General features: G+C 44.2%; 1 protein-coding gene across 1 annotated transcript in view; it reads right to left on the bottom strand.

Annotated features, from left to right (window-relative positions):
- The window catches only part of MYO1D (myosin ID), a 341,939-nt gene that overhangs the window by 207,007 nt on the left and 116,437 nt on the right, over positions 1 to 18,495 (bottom strand). Inside the window, exons 12-14 of the mRNA XM_030541463.1 lie at positions 16,505 to 16,575; positions 15,120 to 15,194; positions 7,281 to 7,413 (exon numbers count right to left, since the gene is read on the bottom strand). Of these exons, the coding sequence (XP_030397323.1) occupies positions 7,281 to 7,413; positions 15,120 to 15,194; positions 16,505 to 16,575 (279 nt within the window). The remainder of the gene's footprint in view (positions 1 to 7,280; positions 7,414 to 15,119; positions 15,195 to 16,504; positions 16,576 to 18,495) is intronic.

Below are 18,495 nucleotides of genomic sequence, written 5' to 3'. Positions count from 1 at the left end.
CTGCAGTTTAAGTCCATTGCTTCTTGTTCTACCATTGGAGGCCAAGGTGAACAAGTTTTCTCCCTCCTCCTGATGACACTCTTTGGGTGAAGAGTTAAACGTTTCCTAAAAGTGTCTCTGATTTTCTGTTCATTGTTGTTCAGGTTGGTTTTCTTCTTCTTCCTTCCTTTTTTTGTCCTCTAATCACTAGTTTGAGTGAAGAGTGCCACTTAGGCAGCAAGCCATGTGATGGAATGCAACAAGCTGCTTTTCTTATGAAGCCCAGGACTGTTTCAACCACAATAGTGCCTGCAGACCTTTCAAACTGGAGGAAGCATCTTTAAGTCAGAAAAGTGGTAATTTATGAACTGAAGCCAAGGTTTAAAGATTTAAGTCAATGGCTCACAGAATTGACTTTCCCCAGATCAGAACTGGTCCTGCCAACCTCTAGTGGCAGTTCCTCTGGCTGGAGCTGAATCCTATGCACCACCAGTATATGAACCACACAGTTCAAGTATCTCTAAGGTTAGAGAGCTCTAGCCAGTGTATTACTGCACAGAATACATTCCGTATTCAGATCAAAGTAATGGTCTCATATGACCATATCTTGTGACCATCAATAATCCGACTATTCAGCAGCAGCAGAAAATTTGGTAAGATTTATGTTATCAACCGAGGTGTTACTGTGCTCAATGATCACCTTGTCTGAAACCCTGAATCAAGAGACATGTCCCTTCTGCACTTGCAGAGCCCCAGTTTCATAGAATCATAGAAATGTAGGGCTCGAAAGGTCCTCATATCAGTGACCAAGACATGGGGAGTCATGCCTCAGAGCCAGAATCAGAGACCAGCTGCCAGAACCACGGGTCACAGAACCAGAGTCAGAAGTAAGGAATCCAAGTCGAGGGTTGGGACTGGCTTACCTAGAGTGAGGGGCCAGGGCAGGGAACATGCAGAAGCCATCAGAAATGCTTTCAGCAGCTGCTGACCTGCTTCTACTGCTAGGCTGAAGAGCCAGTCTGCTGACTTTTCCAACCAATCTGGTGGGGAAGCCAATCAGGCAGCCTATTACAGGCCAGCTGCACTCATTAGGATGCCAGAAGACTGGCTCTGATGCAGGACCTGATTTTTAACACTCCAAGAAGTCATCAAGTCCAGCCTCCTGCACTGAGGCAGGACCAAGTAAAACAGTTACCTACCTTTTGTAACTGTTGTTCTTCAAGATGTGTTGCTCATGTCCATTCCATTCTATGCGTGTGTGTGCCCACATGCGTGACTGGAGACTTTTGTTTTAGTGGTACCCATAGGGCTGGCTGTGCCACACTCATGGTGCAGTACATAAAACGCCACTGGCCCTGCGCATCTCGGTTCCTTCTTGCCAACAACTCTGACGCAGGGGTAGTAGGGTGGGTAATGGACATGAGCTACACATCTCGAAGAGCAATAGTTACAAAAGCTAGGTAAACGTTTTTTCTTCTTCCAGTGCTTGTTCATGTCAGTTCCATTGTAGGTAACTCACAAGCAGAATCCTCGGAGGTGGGCTCCAAGTTCTCAGTCTCGCAGATTGAAGTACTGCTCTGCCGAAACCAGCATCAGTGTGAGCCTGCTGGATCAGTGCGTAGTGCAAGCAAAAACATATGGACCGACGACCAAGTTGCGGCACGACAAATTTCCTGGATCGGCACCTGAGCGAGAAAGGCCGCTGATGACACCTGCGCCCCAGTCAAGTGAGCCATCACAATCACTGGCGGGGTCACCTTCGCCAGCTCATAGCAATAGCAGATGCATGCCGTGATCCAGGACAAGATTCTCTGCGTAGACACTGGGCAACCCTTCATCCAGTCCACAACAGCAACAAACAGTTGTGTAGACTTACAGAACGTCTTCATCCTCTGTGTAGAAGGCCAGTGCCCACCAGACATTCAGAATATGCAGCCTGCATTCCTCATCCATAGTATGAGGCTTCAGGCAGAAGACCAGCAGGTATATTTCCTGACAGTATGGAACTGGGAGATGACCTTGGACAGAAAAACCGCGTGTGGATGCAGCTGGACTTTGTCCTCATAGAAGATCGTGTAAGGCAGCTCTAACATGAGTGCCCTGATCTCGGACACCCTAAGGGCTGCAGTTATAGCAACCAAAAAGGAGACCCCCCCCCCAGGAGAGGAGCAGAAGGGTGCAGGAAGCCAGGGGCGCAAAGGGGGGCCCCGTGAGCCTGGACAACACAAGCTTCAGGTCCCAAGCAGGGACCGGGTCCCAGACATTCGGGTAACGGTGTTCCAGACCTTTCAGGAACTTCATGAGATGAGCGAAGACCGACTTACCATGAAACAGAGGATGGAAAGCTAAAATGGCTGCCAGTTTCACCCTGACAAAGGACAGTGACAGGCCCTGAAGCTTAAGGTGCAGCAAATAGGCCAGGAGATCCAAGGCCCAACACGTGAACAGCTTTCACTTAGCCACGTAGGAGGGTTTCCTGCTGCCCAGCAGGACCTGCTGGACACGAGCAGAACACTGCCATTCTTCCCTGCTCAGCCATGCAGAAACCAGGCTGTCAAGTGCAGCGCCAGGTTTGGATGCAGCAGATTCCCGTGGTTCCGGGACAGCAGATCCAGCCAAACAGGCAGCTGCAACAAAGTGCCTGATGAACGACTCATGAGCCTGGCGAACGAGGGCTGCCGAGGTCATGCTAGGGCCAGGAGGATGACACTTGCTCTGTCTTGCTTCACCTTGAACAAGACTCTGGATTAACGGAACGGGCAGGAAGGCATACATGGTGCCATGGATAGTGAGGGCGCCGCCTTTGGCCTGTCTGACTCTGCGACTGAGGGCTGGAGGGAGTGGGGCACCAGCATGACGGGAACACCCCATGCATGCCAATAAGACCATGAGGTCGGCCACTGGCTCTGCTGCCAGGTTGGCACTGATGCCGCAGATGCACCCTCCAGAGCCCAATTATGTTGCCTGAGTGAGAGGCTGAATTGTGCCTCCGATCCTGAGAAGTCGTCACCCTCCAGAGACTAGGGCAGGGCTGTGGAGGTTTGAATGTCGGCTCACCTTCACTGCTGGAGACCAGTGCCAGGAATGGTCCAACCAGTGCCAGGGGTAGGGGGAGCAGTGCCACGTGGGGGAACGCCCTTGAGGTCTTGGCAACAGGGACCAAAGGCACAACAAAGACTGGTGCCAGGAAGATCGATGACGCCTGGGCGAGTTTCGGCGCCACGATAGGGATCAGAAGTGCGGTGCCTATGACTTGTAGTCGCGAGCCGGAGACCTGGGTTGATGCGGAGACCAAGAACATAGCGACTTAGGGCTCTGTCCTGGCTCCGGAGGCACTCGCCTGTTTTGTGCGAGGCCTTGCCGGGGGGCTTGTCCTTGCGGGGAGCCTTAGCTAATTCCAGTGTCAGCTGTGGCAGAGGCGCTCTCAGCTCTGCAGGCACCGGGGCCTTGGAGGGGGTCGACTGCACCATTGGCCTAGGCCTAGGCCCTTTACCGTCAGTGGAAGGTCCCTTTGGCGGAGGAGGGAGGGACAACTCCCCAAGGCCAAGCCCTTTAGTGGGTCCGGAGTAGGTGTAAGGCCCGAGCAGGGTCCTTTGCCCAGAGCCCCTTGGTCAGGCTTGTTCAGTGCCACTTTCTTGGTCTTTTTCTTTGGCACCAGCGACAGGGATCAGTGCCAGGAGGATCCCGGTGCTGGAGGTGCGCTACGGGCCGCGCCGCTGTAGTAGGAAGAGAATCAGACATAAGCCCTTGTATCAGAGACCTGGCATGAGGCAGGACCTGTTCACAGAATCTGGCAAGAACAGGGCTGATATTGCAAACATACACATTCCTAAGAAGCGCTAGTCACAGAATACTGACGCATACACATCCTGATACAAAAACATTCCTCAAGTATAACTATGTAAGAGGCAATACTAACTTTTTTGTATCAGGGTATAAAGATGCATCTCACAGGGAGTATCTTTGTCCAGCCGAGGAGAGAAATGACAAGTCCTGCCATTCACTGAGCTATGTCCATTGTCATGGGCATACATGTCCTAGTATCCTCGTAGAGCCTGCAAGGTGCTATTACCGTGCTTTGCCGACAGTAAACCTGGCCTGGCACCTTCGTACCTTAACGGATCTTGTGGTCATTGGGCGGTACGCTCGGAGGTCTGCTGCAGAGCTGGGGCAGCACGCAGGGAGAACACACATACACAGCCAAATATCTAACCTGAGCCGGCTCCGAAGCAGGGCACAGGACAGCCTGCATCAGGAGAGCCATTCTCTTTGCGCCCACAGACAAAGTTCTGGCAGATGCAATAGCATTCCTTTATATGGGTTTCCCCGAGGCACTGTAGAAAACTCTCCTGAGGGTCACTAATAGGCATAGGCCTGTTACATGAAGAGCAGGGCTTGAAACCCGGAGACCAGGGCGTGCCCCGCCGGGGGCAAAGTCCCCACTGGGACTTTAACTAACACTTAACGGGTACGTAAGAACTAATAACGGTTAAACTTTACAGGTAAAGCACAAGGGTAAGTTAGACGAGAAACCGCTGACCACTTGCAAAGCAAGGAACACAGGTGCTCTGACTGACCACCATGGGCGGTAAGAAGGAACTGAGAAGGTGCAAAGCTGGCGACGCCTGATACACCGCATCATGAGTGCAGCACTCCAGAGGGCGCCACAACCCGCCCTACGGGTACCGCTAAGGCAAAAGTCTCCGACAGCCGTGCACGTGGGTGTGCGCACACCTACAGTGGAATAGACAAGAGCAAGCACTCAAAGAAGAACTAGACCATCCCTGACAGCTGTTTGTCCAACCTATTCTTAAAAACCTCCAGTGACGACAATTCCACAACTTCCCTTAGAAGTCTATTCCAGAGCTTAACTACCCTTATAATAGTTAGAAAGGGTTTCCTAATACCTAGCCTAAGTCTTCCTTGCTACAAATTGAGTCCACTGCAGTACTTCTTGTCCTACCTCCAAGGAGCACGCAGAACAATTGATCACCATCTTCTATAACAGTGCTTAACATTTTCTCAAGACTAAACATGTCCTGTGTTTAGAAATCACGCCCCTGGAGAGCATATTATCCCATTGTGGGGACAAGTCCTTAGATGACTCAGTTAAATCTATGCAAAGCTCTCCATACAAATCCGCTTGGGACTAATAAAAGTACACAGGCTACTCCTAGCAAACAAACAAGGTTAATGCTTGTACAAGACAGGTATAATATAGAATCCAAAGCTGTTTAAAAAGAAAGGTCTAGAACAAAGACTCTTGAATATTTAATGAAGGTATAGTACAACAGCACTTAGATATGGTATTGTATTCTGTAATTCTTTCAATTTCAGTCTTCACCAAGCAAAGGTAAATAGAGAAGCCAAAAAAAATTTTAAACTGAAATATAGTGCAGCAAATAAATCCAAGTAGGCGATACAACTGAAAACCATTAGTCAGTGCCAGGAGGGCTGCTTGCTGTGCAACATGGAGCAAAGACTATCTTGACCCTGCTAAGTTTTATGACCAGCCTTTTCCCTAATGAGGAAGGCCTAGAGTGATGGAATAAACTCTTGCAGCAGCAATTTGGACAGTTAATATGTTCCTGAGAGTCAGACCCATAGGTACTTTACACAGTTCTCAAACTGACTTGTTAAGGAATTGTATTTTAATTGTTGCATTCTAGTTGTGTAACTAATCATTTTTATTGGTGGGGAGTGGGGCTATCATGTGTTTCAAAGGCTAATAAAGCCACAGAGACACTCCTAAAAACTAGCCTAATATGATCTTAGTAGGATTAAAATGAAAGGTTTGCAAACCTCATTTTAGTAAGGCCCACAACATTCTCAAACAAGTGAAATGTGGTCTGATGACATTACTATAAATTATAGCTAGTTGAAAATCCACACTCAAAGAGTAGTTATCAATGTTTCACTGTCAAACCAGGAAAGGGTATCTAGTGGTGTCCCATGGAGGGCAGTCCTGGGTCCAGTACTATTCAATATTTGTATTAATGACCTGGATAATGCAGTGGAGAGTGTGCTTATAAAATTTGCAGCCAACAAGCTGGGAGGGGTTGTAAGTACTTTGGAGGACAGGATTAGAATTCAAAACAACCTTGACAAATTAGAGAATTGGTCTGAATGCAACAAGATGAAATTCAATAAAGTGCAAAGTACTTCACTTAGGAAGGAAAAGTCAAATGCATAACTACAAAATGGGAATAACGAGATACTCAGAAGTACTGCTGAAAAGGATCTTGGGGTTACAGCGGATCATAAATTGAATATGAGTGAACCATGTGATGCAGTTGAGAAAAAGGGTACTATTCTGGGGTGTATTAACAGGAGTGTCGTACATAAGACACAGGAGGTAACTGCTCTATTCAGTATTGGTGAGGCCTCGGCTGAGTACCGTGTCCAATTCTGGGCACCATACTTTAGCCTTCAAAAGCTAATGAATTTTGACTTGGGATGGATTTCAAAGGATAACCTAAAAGTTAGATTCCATCTTCCATTATTCTAAGAGTGTTAATATATTTTAGCAGCTTCCAAGGTCACGTGTCCCCTTATTTGAGAACAGTCACCCTTCACTATTCCTATCAATAGACCTTAAATCTGGTATCAGTAATTGCCAGACAACTATAAATTCTAAATGCTCTCTTAACCACACAACTCAACATTATCCTGCTGCTCAAGTGTGCTGCACTGCAGTGTCCTCATTCTGACTTCCGCCACTAGCCTTAAATGTCTCTACCTAGGGCTGCATTTTTCAATCCAACTACATTTCATGTAACAACTGGGCCGGCTCCAGGCAACAACGCAGCAAGCAGATGCCTGGGACGGCCCCTGTAAGGGGGCGGCACGTCCAGCTCTTTGGTGGCGGGTTCCTCTCGGAGGGAAAGACCTGCCGCCGAATTGCCATAGAAGAACCGGGGCCGATCACAGCTTTTTTTCTTTTTGCTGTTTGAGGCAGCAAAAACGCTGGAGCCGGCCTTGAGTAAGAATCACCTCCCCTTTTCCCACTTTGCTTCCACACAAGTCACGCCTTGTATTGAAAGAAATTTAAAAAAGAGGCTACGTCTCAGCATCACACTCCACAAACTCCAAGAGCTTTGCTAGAGGGAAGGAGTATTTGCGTAGTTTAATAAGAACTACTTATGACTGGTGTCCTCAATAACGGGACTGCAACTTGAGGCAAAAATAACGGCAGATAAACTTGGAACTCTAAACCAGGAAGTGCATAGACACACTCCAGAAAGAATCCACATCTCTATAATCCACAATCAGAACTGATTTTGAGACAGTCAGATCATTACCTTAGATGCCAGGTTGTCTACTAGTGCAATCATGGAGTTCTTAAAAAGGGTAGCAGCAGTCAAGGGTCGCTTGGTCACTTCTGTGATACTCAATTTACCTTCAGGCCACATCATCTTCAACACAGGATTGGAGCTACAAGGCCAGAGTTAGAGGAAGCAGTTTGTTTACATATGAAGATTCGAACAAGGTGTCAGTGGCAGTAACTAATTTTACTGTGCTCTAAATTAGACAATTTCTCGGTCAGAGACTGATGGCGATCCCAGTTCTTCTGACAGATTGGCTAAGCCAATATATCAGTTTGGTGCTACAAAACTCTACTGTTTATTAGTTAATTAATTTATGGTACAAGGTTATTACTGAATACACTGGTAGTATGGCAAGCACAAATTCTCCTAGCTAGATAATGGTAGAACAGAAAGTGGTTTTGAGAGATTTCCTCTTAATAGTCATTAGTCTAGCCCAGCATAAATATGTGCATAAAAGAGGGCCCACAATTAAGATCAGTAGCCTAAGAAATTAATATGAAACACCACATAATCCACCCCTCCCTTTAAGATGCATAGTATTTTATTCCAAACTAATATATCCTGCACAAGTGATACTTTTATTAAAAATAAAGCCAAAACCAATCCAAACCAATTTTAAACTTTAACCTACATTACTCAATCAGAAATATAGGGTACAAAGAAAGTCACAGTTTAATTCATGCCTTTAATAAGACTGATCCATAGCCGATCCATTGGGGGCACTACAGAAGGGAGCTGTGGGAGAGGAAAGTACAAGTGGTTGTCGTGGAGAGAGATTTTCTGCCTCATAAGGAAGACAAGATAAACAGAAGATAATGGATGTAAACTGTTGCTGCGTAAGTGGAATAAAGTGGAGAGTTTGGGTTCGTGGAACATTGGGCCCCCTTCTTTGGGGAGATGAAGTTGTTCAGTTTGGAAAGCCTCCATTCCAGCAGGAGAAGCAACACTCCTGGTGACAGATTAGCTTGACTAGTTGGCTGGGCATTAAACTAGCAACAAAAGGAGAAGCTATTAAAGAGTAACTATTAAAGAGTAACTATTACAAACAAGTCATACTTAAGGTATCATGAATATAAAGAATCAAGAAGCTAAGGGACGCAAATAGAAAACAATTCTTTAACCGTCTATATATTGATGCTATGAGAAATTAGAAATGCTTGTTTATGGGAAAAAATTGACATAATTGGTATTACTGAAATGTCAGAGGAGTCACATGATCAGTAAGTTAAAAATCATTATAAACAACCTATTTGTGAAGAACAGAGTGGGCAGAAAAGGGAAGCCCTTATCTTCAGAGAAAGACACTTCAGAAGTGAGAGACCTAGAATGCATATGAATCAATGTACAGTATCAACTCATAAGTCACAACATGGAGTATTGGTCTGGGGTCTATAATAGATGAATAGGACAGAGAACAGGATGAACAATTCCTTAAAATATACATCTATAACATGTAGAAAGAAAAGCAGCATTATCCTGAGGGATTTCAGTCAGAGGGACACATGCTGCAGGTCTCATGCTGTCACTAGTAAAGGAGTTTTTAAGAATTATAGGTAATTCTCTAGCACAAGGAGTATTACACCCATCTATATTATAACCTCTTTCTGATGGATAAAGATTAAGTAAAAATCAGTTGTTGCTTATATGGAATGATTGGTTACATTCATGTGCCAACAGAATACAGCCCAAACCAGTGATGTATATTTGACACTATAAAATAGTGTCAAATATAATATAAAATAAAATCTCTCAGAGCTTGAAAACAAGAAAAACTGTGGGTAGAAAAAAAAATAGTTGAGCAAAAATAAAGTATTCTTAGACAACTGCTGACTTAGGTGCTGAAAACACCCAATTCCAGACATGAAAGGCTTCTTCAGTTAAAAAATCCTATTAAAATACTCATAAAATCAGAAAAGGAGAAGCTGAGAGCAATGACTATAAATAATTAATTATAAAATGCATATCAATAAAGGAAGGAAACGTACCAATTAAAAAAATCTGTGGCTAGTAGGGCCAAGGACAGTAAGAAATTATATTTAAAAAATCAGGAACAAAAAAAATCCAAACAGTAGTATAGGTCCATTATTAGATAAGAACGATAGAGTTGTTAATAATGAGGTAGAAAAAACAGAAGTGCTCATTAATATTTCTGTCCTGTGTTTGGAAAGAAGCTAGAAGGTGGAGTCATGTCTTACAGTGATAATGAAATGCTTTCTAGTCTAACAATAAATAGGCAGGGTGTTAAAACCAGGTGGAATAGCTCAGTGGTTTGAACATTGACCTGCTAAACCCAGGATTGAGAGTTAAATCCTTGAGGGGGCCACTTAGGGATCTGGGGCAAAAATCAGTACTTGGTCCTGCTAGTGAAGGCAGGGGGCTGAACTCAATGACCTTTCAAGGTCCCTTCCAGTTCCAGAAGATAGGATATCTCCATAAATTTATAATTTATTTATAGCATCGACGAAAATTAAATATTTTAAATTTGCAAGATCTGATAACTTAGAACATAAGTATGGCGCTACTGGGTCAGATCAAAGGTCCATCTAGCCCAGTATCCTGTCTTCCAACAGTGGACAACGCCAGGTGCCCCAGAGGGAATGAACAGAACAGGTAATCATCAAGTGATCCATCCCCTGTCGCTCATTCCCAGCTTCTGGCAAACAGAGGCTAGGGACACGATTCCTGCGCATCCTGGTTAATTGCCACTGATGGACCAATCCTCCATGAATTTATTTACTTCTTTTTTGAACCCCATTATGGTCTTGGCCTTCACAACATCCTCTGGCAAGGAGTTCCACAGGTTGACTGTGCGTTGTGTGAAGAAATACTTCCTTGTGTTTGTTTTAAACCTGCTGCCTATTAATTTCATTGGTGACCTCTAGTTCTTGTGTTATGAGAAGTAGTAAACAACACTTCCTTATCTACTTTCTCTACACCAGTCATGACTATATCGACTTCAATCATATCTCCCCTTACCTGTCTCTTTTCCAAACCGAAAAGTCCCAGTCTTATTAATCTCTCTTTATACAGAAGCCGTTCCATACCCTTAATCATTTTTGTTGCCCTTTTCTGAACCTTTTCAAACTTCAATATATCTTTTTCGAAATGGGGCGAACACATCAGCACAGAGTATTCAAGATGTTGGCATACCACGTATTTATATAGATGCAACATGATATTTTCTGTCCTATTATTTATCCCTTTCTTAATTATTCCCAGCATTCTATTCGCTTTTTTGACTGCAGCTGTGCATTGAGTGGATGTTTTCAGAGATCTATCCACAATGACTCCAAGATCTCTTTCTTGAGTGGTAATAGTTAATTTAGACCTCATCATTTTATATGCATTAAATTCCATCTGCCATTTTGTTGCCCAGTTACCCAGTTTTGAGAGATCTTTTTGTAGCTCTTCACAGTCTGCCTGGGTCTTAACTATCTTTAATAATTTTGCATCATCTGCAAATTTTGCCACCTCACTGTTTACCCATTTTTCCAAATCATTTATAAATATATTGAATAGGACTGGTCCCAGAACAGACCCCTGGGGGACACTACTATTTACCTCTCTCCATTCTGAAAACTGACCATTTATTCCTACCCTTTGTTTCCTATCTTTTAACCAGTTACCAATCCATGAGAGAACCTTCCGTCTTATCCCGTGGCAGCTTACTTTGTATAAGAGCCTTTGGTGAGGGACCTTGTCAAAGGCTTTCTGAAAATCTAAGTACACTATATCCACTGGATCCCCTTGGTCCACATGCTTGTTGACCCCCTCAAAGAATTCTAGTAGATTGATGAGGCATGATTTCCCTTTACTAAAACCATGTTGATTCTTCCTCAACAGATTATGTCATCTGTATGTCTGACAATATTGTTCCACACATCTTTAAGAAATTGGCAGACGAGCTCTCTGAGCAACTTTTGTTATTTGACAAATCTTGGAATATTGAGGAAGTTGCAGGGGACTGGAAAAAAAGCTAATGTATCAGTATTTAAAACAGGCAAATGGGATGACCCAGGTAACCACAGGTTGGTTAGCCTGACTTCGACTAAGGGCAAAATCACCGGAAGGCAAATGATATGGGATGCACTCAGTAAAGAACGGCAGCATAACTGATGCACATCAACATGGTTTTATGGAAAACAGATCTTGTGAAACTAACTTGGTATCATGGCTGGATAAGATTACAAGCTTGGCTGACTAAGGTAACTGTGTTGATATGTATATGACATTCTGATTAAAAACTGACATTAAATAAAACTAACTGGCAGATGCCAGAAAAATTATAAATGTGGAATCCTTCATCAATGGGGCTGCTTCCCGTAGAGTCCCACCAGGGTCTGTTTTTGGCTAAATGCTATTCAATATTTATCAATGATTCAAAAGAAAATACTAAATCATTTCTGGCATGTTAGCAAAGGACATATATACTGGAGAAATGATAAAGGATGAGAACGTGTCCACTGTACAGAGTGACCTGGATTGCATGGTAAGTTGGGTTCAAGAATGCATTTTAATACAGCTGAATAGATGGGCTGGGGGACTGGATCCTGGAAAGCAGCAACTCTGGAAGGGGCTTAGAATCATGGTGGATAATCAACTGAACATGAACTCCTACTGTAGCATGGCAGTTGAGGTAGCTAATGTGACCCTTTGATGTACAGGCAGAGGGGATACTGACAGTAAGGAGGAGCTATTACTGCTGTAGAAAACATTAGCGAGACCATTACTAGCATACTCTGTTGGTGCCCATGCTTCAAAATGGAGGCTCACAAATTGGAAAAAGGATCAGAAAAGAGTTACAAGAATGATGTGAGCTCTAGAAAACCTGCCTTACAGCAAGACACTAAAGAAACTCAATATAGACAGTTCATCCAAAAGATGGTCAAGAGGTACTTTGATCGGGGTCTACATGAGGGAAAGATTTCCTACTGTAAAGGGCTCCTTAATCCAACAGACATAGGCAAAATCATCCAAAGCCCAAGATTTGGTGGTGATGGGGGACTTCAACTATCCAGATATATGTTGGGAAAATAACACCGCGGAGCACAGACTATCCAATAAGTTCCTGGACTGCATTGCAGACAACTTTTTATTTCAGAAAGTTGAAAAAGCTACCAGGGGGGAAGCTGTTCTAGACTTGATTTTAACAAATAGGGAGGAACTCGTTGAGAATTTGAAAGTAGAAGGAAGCTTGGGTGATAGTGATCATGAAATCATAGAGTTTGCAATTCTAAGGAAGGGTAGAAGGGAGTACAGCAAAATATAGACAATGGATTTCAGGAAGGAGGATTTTGGTAAGCTCAGAGAGCTGATAGGTAAGGTCCCATGGGAATCAAGACTGAGGGGAAAAATAACTGAGGAGAGTTGGCAGTTTTTCAAAGGGACACTATTAAGGGCCCAAAAGCAAGCTATTCCGATGGTTAGGAAAGATAGAAAATGTGGCAAAAGACCACCTTGGCTTAACCACGAGATCTTGCGTGACCTACAAAATAAAAAGGCGTCATATAAAAAATGGAAACTAGGTCAGATTACAAAGGATGAATATAGGCAAATAACACAGGAATGCAGAGGCAAGATTAGAAAGGCAAAGGCACAAAATGAGCTCAAACTAGCTATGGGAATAAAGGGAAACAAGACGACTTTTTATCAATACATTAGAAGCAAGAGAAAGACCAAGGACAGGATAGGCTCACTGCTCAGTGAGGAGGGGGAAACAGTAACGGGAGACTTGGAAATGGCAGAGATGCTTAATGACTTCTTTGTTTCGGTCTTCACTGAGAAGTCTGAAGGAATGTCTAATATAGTGAATGCTTACGGGAAGAGGGTAGGTTTAGAAGATAAAATAAAAAAAGAGCAAGTAAAAAATCACTTAGAAAAGTTAGATGCCTGCAAGTCACCAGGGCCTGATGAAGTGCATCCTAGAATACTCAAGGAATTAATAGAGGAGGTATCTGAGCCTCTAGCTATTATCTTTGGGAAATCATGGGAGACGGGGGAGATTCCAGAAGACTGGAAAAGGGCAAATATAGTGCCCATCTATAAAAAGGGAAATAAAAACAACCCAGGAAACTACAGACCAGTTAGTTTAACTTCTGTGCCAGGGAAGATAATGGAGCAAGTAATTAAAGAAATCATCTGCAAACACTTGGAAGGTGGTAAGGTAATAGGGAACAGCCAGCATGGATTTGTAAAGAACAAATCGTGTCAAACTAATCTGATAGCATTCTTTGATAGGATAACGAGCCTTGTGGATAAGGGAGAAGCGGTGGATGTGATATACCTAGACTTTAGTAAGGCATTTGATACAGTCTCGCATGATATTCTTATAGATAAACTAGGAAAGTACAATTTAGATGGGGCTACTATAAGGTGGGTGCATAACTGGCTGGATAACTGTACTCAGAGAGTAGTTATTAATGGCTCCCAATCCTGCTGGAAAGGTATAACAAGTGGAGTTCCGCAGGGGTCTGTTTTGGGACCGGCTCTGTTCAATATCTTCATCAACGATTTAGATGTTGGCATAGAAAGTAGGCTTATTAAGTTTGCAGACAATACCAAACTGGGAGGGATTGCAACTGCTTTGGAGGACAGGGTCAAAATTCAAAATGATCTGGACAAATTGGAGAAATGGTCTGAGGTAAACCGGATGAAATTCAATAAAGATAAATGCAAAGTGCTCCACTTAAGAAGGAACAATCAGTTTCACACATACAGAATGGGAAGAGACTGTCTAGGAAAGAGTATGGCAGAAAGAGATCTAGGGGTCATAGTGGACCACAAGCTTAATATGAGTCAACAGTGTGTGATACTGTTGCAAAAAAAAGCAAACGTGATTCTGGGATGCATTAACAGGTGTGTTGTAAACAAGACACGAGAAGTCATTCTTCCGCTTTACTCTGCGCTGGTTAGGCCTCAACTGGAGTATTGTGCCCAGTTCTGGGCACCGCATTTCAAGAAAGATGTGGAGAAATTGGAGAGGGTCCAGAGAAGAGCAACAAGAATGATTAAAGGTCTTGAGAACATGACCTATGAAGGAAGGCTGAAAGAATTGGGTTTGTTTAGTTTGGAAAAAAGAAGACTGAGAGGGGACATGATAGCAGTTTTCAGGTATCTAAAAGGGTGTCATCAGGAGGAGGGAGAACACTTGTTCACCTTAGCCTCCAATGATAGAACAAGAAGCAATGGGCTTAAACTGCAGCAAGGGAGATTTAGGTTGGACATTAGGAAAAAGTTCCTAACTGTCAGGGTAGTTAAACACTGGAATAGATTGCCCAGGGAAGTTGTGGAATCTCCATCTCTGGAGATATTTAAGAGCAGGTTAGATAAATGTCTATTAGGGATGGTCTAGACAGTATTTGGTCCTGCCATGAGGGCAGGGGACTGGACGCGATGACCTCTCGAGGTCCCTTCTAGTCCTAGAGTCTATGAGTCTATAAGAAGATCTAACGGTTAGTTGCTGAAATTAGACAAATTCAGACTAGAAATGAGGTGCAATTTGTTTATAGTGAGGGTAATTAACCATTGAAACAGTTTACCTGGCAATCTGGTGGATTTTCAATCACTTGAAACCTTTAAATCATGATTGGCTGTCAGCCTAGAAAAGTTACATTCTAGCTCATCCAAAAATTATGGGCTTTATGCAGAAGTTACTGAGTGAAATTCTCTAGTCTGGGTATTCATGATGTCATACTAGATGATCATAAATGTCCTTCTAGTCTTAAAAATCCATGAACTAGACTACAACAAAATATTTTGGCATAATATAAAATAGCATACAAAACAAGTTGCTGATCAAACCTTTGTTCCTACCTGTTATACATTAGGCGTTTGAAGTCTTGGAATAAAGTGTCCTTGTTTTTGTCAATAAATCCTGTGACTGAATATCTATGAAAGAGAAAAATAGTCAGTTGCACAGAGGTCAAATATCACTACGGCCAGCTTCTGGGTATTTGTTAGAAAAAGCCTAAGTGCACCAACATGGAATCACATTCAAGGGAAGAAACCTGGTCAATGGATGGGACTGGGAGACAAGGGACAAGCTCATTTGCAGATCTGCCATTAACTTGCTGTATAACCTTTTGGGTAAAATCACTTCTTTTATGTGCCTAAGTTTCTCCTTCTTTAAAATGGGAATAATGCTTCCCTAATTTGAGAATCCACTTTTAAATCTACAGATGAGAAACAATAAGAATTATTTCAAGCAAACAAACTGTGGGCTCTAGTACTGTCTGCAAGTGCTTTCACAATTCACTTCTGTCCTCTTAGATTTGCAAGCTCTCAGTCATTAGCAGTGCAAAAGTTTCAATCACAGAGGTATCACCTTGTTCTTTTTCCCTAAGCTACCAGAGAAATTTGGCTGTTTCAGAATTATAGACGCTTAGGGTTGGGAGAAACCTAAGGAGGTCATCTACTCCAACCCTCTGCTCAAAGCAGGACCAACCCCTGTCAGCTGTATCTATCAATAACGCTATATTCAACAGAGACTCCACAAGAAATCCACCTTCACTTAATGGACTCCATAAAGCCTGGATTTGTCACCTTCATAAAAAGTCCCCAATTGTTCCACTATTAACATGCTTCAGGTACTGGCAATAAAAGAAAGTTGGACTGATTTAATGATTCTTTTAGGGTTTGTCTACACCAAGAAATATGCCAGAAAAGCTATTCTGGAGTAACTTTCCATGTCACCACTCTTATACTGGAATAAGAGTGCCTTTGTCCAATTTAATTTAATCCACATCCAAAAATAATTATTCCAAAATAGCTACTTTGGTAAAAAATGTTAACTCTAGAAAAACCCTTAAGGAGATTTAGTTAGCTTGATGCACGCTCCTTGTGTGAACACTCTTGTTTCAGTTTAAGGGTGCCCTATTTTAATTAAATTAATCTTAAATTTATTCTTTATCCATTTAATCTAAATTGATATGGCACTGAACAGATTTCTTAGGTCAGCACAACTTTCATGTGTAGACAAGACCTAAGCTTCTCTTGGGACACTTCATTTTTCTTCCTCCACTCTCCATATTCGCTAACTTCCAAGAAGACAGTATACCATGTAGCAAGAACAAGTGTGACACTGAATTTTATTTTAAATCTGTTGAATTTATCACATACAAACAAGAACACAATGTAGGTTAAAGCTGGACAAGAACAAATAGAAGGTGCACCTTCTAATACACAAAGGAAACACTCACATAACGTCTCCTGCGTAGTGCTTAATCCGAAAGTCTCTATCAAATTCCAAGATCTTGTCTGTCGCACAAACCTAAAATAAATCACAAGGCATTAAGTGTAAGCATTGAAATTCCACAAATTTCAGGGCACAGCAGCTTTTAGATTTCACCTTGTATTACAACAAACTGGAATTGTAAAAAAGACAGTTACTCACCTTTGTAACTGTTGTTCTTAGAGATGTGTTGCTCATATCCATTCCAGTTAGGTGTGCGCACCGTGCGTGCACGTTTGCCGGAAACTTTTTACCCTAGCAACTCCAGTGGGCCGGCAGGTCGCTCCCTAGAGTGGCACCGCTATGGCACTCGATATATACCCCTGCCGGCCCGCCCGCTCCTCAGTTCCTTCTTGCCGGCTACTCCGACAGTGGGGAAGGAGGGCGGGTGTGGAATGGATATGAGCAACACATCTCGAAGAACAACAGTTACAAAGGTGAGTAACCGTCTTTTCTTATTCGAGTGATTGCTCATATCCATTCCAGTTAGGTGAATCCCAAGCCTTACCTAGGCGGTGGGGTCGGAGTGAGAAGTCGCGGCATGGAGCACTGCAGAGCCAAAGGCCGCGTCATCCCTGGACTGCTGGACCAGGGCGTAATGGGAAGCGAATGTGTGGACCGATGACCAAGTCGCCGCCCTACAAATGTCTTGGATCGGCACGTGGGCAAGGAAAGCCAACGATGACGCCTGAGCCCTGGTGGAGTGTGCAGTCACCCAGCCTGCAGGAATGTGGGCCAGGTCATAACAGGTCCTGATACAGGAGGTAACCCAGGAAGATATCCTCTGTGAGGAAATCGGTAGTCCCTTGACCCGATCCGCTACCGCCACGAATAGTTGGGGGGACTTGCGGAACGGTTTGGTCCTGTTCACATAAAACACTAGCGCCCGACGGACATCTAGCGAGTGGAGTTGTTGCTCCCTGCGGGACGAATGGAGCTTTGGGAAAAAGATGGGGAGGAAGATCTCCTGGTTAAGGTGAAAAGCTGAGACCACCTTGGGTAGAAAGGCAGGGTGTGGTCTCAGCTGCACCTTGTCTTTATGGAAGACCGTATACGGGGGATCTACTGTGAGGGCCCGTAGTTCCGACACCCGCCTAGCTGAGGTGATGGCCACTAGGAAGGCGGTCTTCCATGAGAGGTAGAGCAGGGAGCAAGTCACTAACGGCTCAAATGGAGGGCCCATGAGCCGAGTTAGGACCAGGTTGAGATCCCATGAAGGGGCAGGAGGACGGACCTGCGGATAGAGACGTTCCAGCCGCTTCAGGAACCTCGCCACCATAGGGTGGGAGAAGACGGAACGTCCGTCCCCTCCGAGATGAAACGTGGAGATAGCCGCTAGGTGAACACGAAGGGAAGATAACGCCAGACCCTGAGCCTTAAGGGACCAGATGTAGTCCAGAATAGCGGTGATGGGAACCTCCGTAGGGAGAAACCCTTTCACCGAACACCAACAGGAAAAACGCTTCCACTTAGCCGAGTAAGTAGCCCTGGTGGAAGGCTTCCTACTGCCCAGGAGAACCTCCCGAACCGGGGTAGAGCAGCATAACTCGGAGCCGGTCAACCACGCAGGAGCCATGCCGTAAGGTGCAGAGACCGAAGGTCTGGGTGACAGAGCCTGCCGTGGTCCTGGGTGATCAGGTCCAGATGAAGGGGCAGGGCAACTGGGTTGGGTACTGAGAGGTCCAGCAACATTGGGTACCAATGTTGCCTGGCCCATGCTGGAGCTATCAGAATCACGCGAGCTCTGTCTCTGCGCACCTTGAGGAGGACCCTGTGTACCAGCGGAAAGGGAGGGAACGCGTAAAACAGATGGGTCGCCCATGGGATCAGGAAGGCATCCGCTATCAACTCGGGCTCCTGACCCTGAAAGGAGCAGAATGTCTGACATTTCCTGTTCTCCATGGACGCGAAGAGGTCCATCCTGGGACGACCCCACCTCTGGAAGAGTGAGAGGGCGAC

This window comes from Gopherus evgoodei, chromosome 23 (assembly GCF_007399415.2).
Source record: "Gopherus evgoodei ecotype Sinaloan lineage chromosome 23, rGopEvg1_v1.p, whole genome shotgun sequence".
Taxonomy (NCBI): domain Eukaryota; kingdom Metazoa; phylum Chordata; order Testudines; family Testudinidae; genus Gopherus; species Gopherus evgoodei.
The sequence above is the reverse complement of the archived record's forward strand: the minus strand, read 5'-3'. Positions and strand labels throughout refer to the sequence as shown.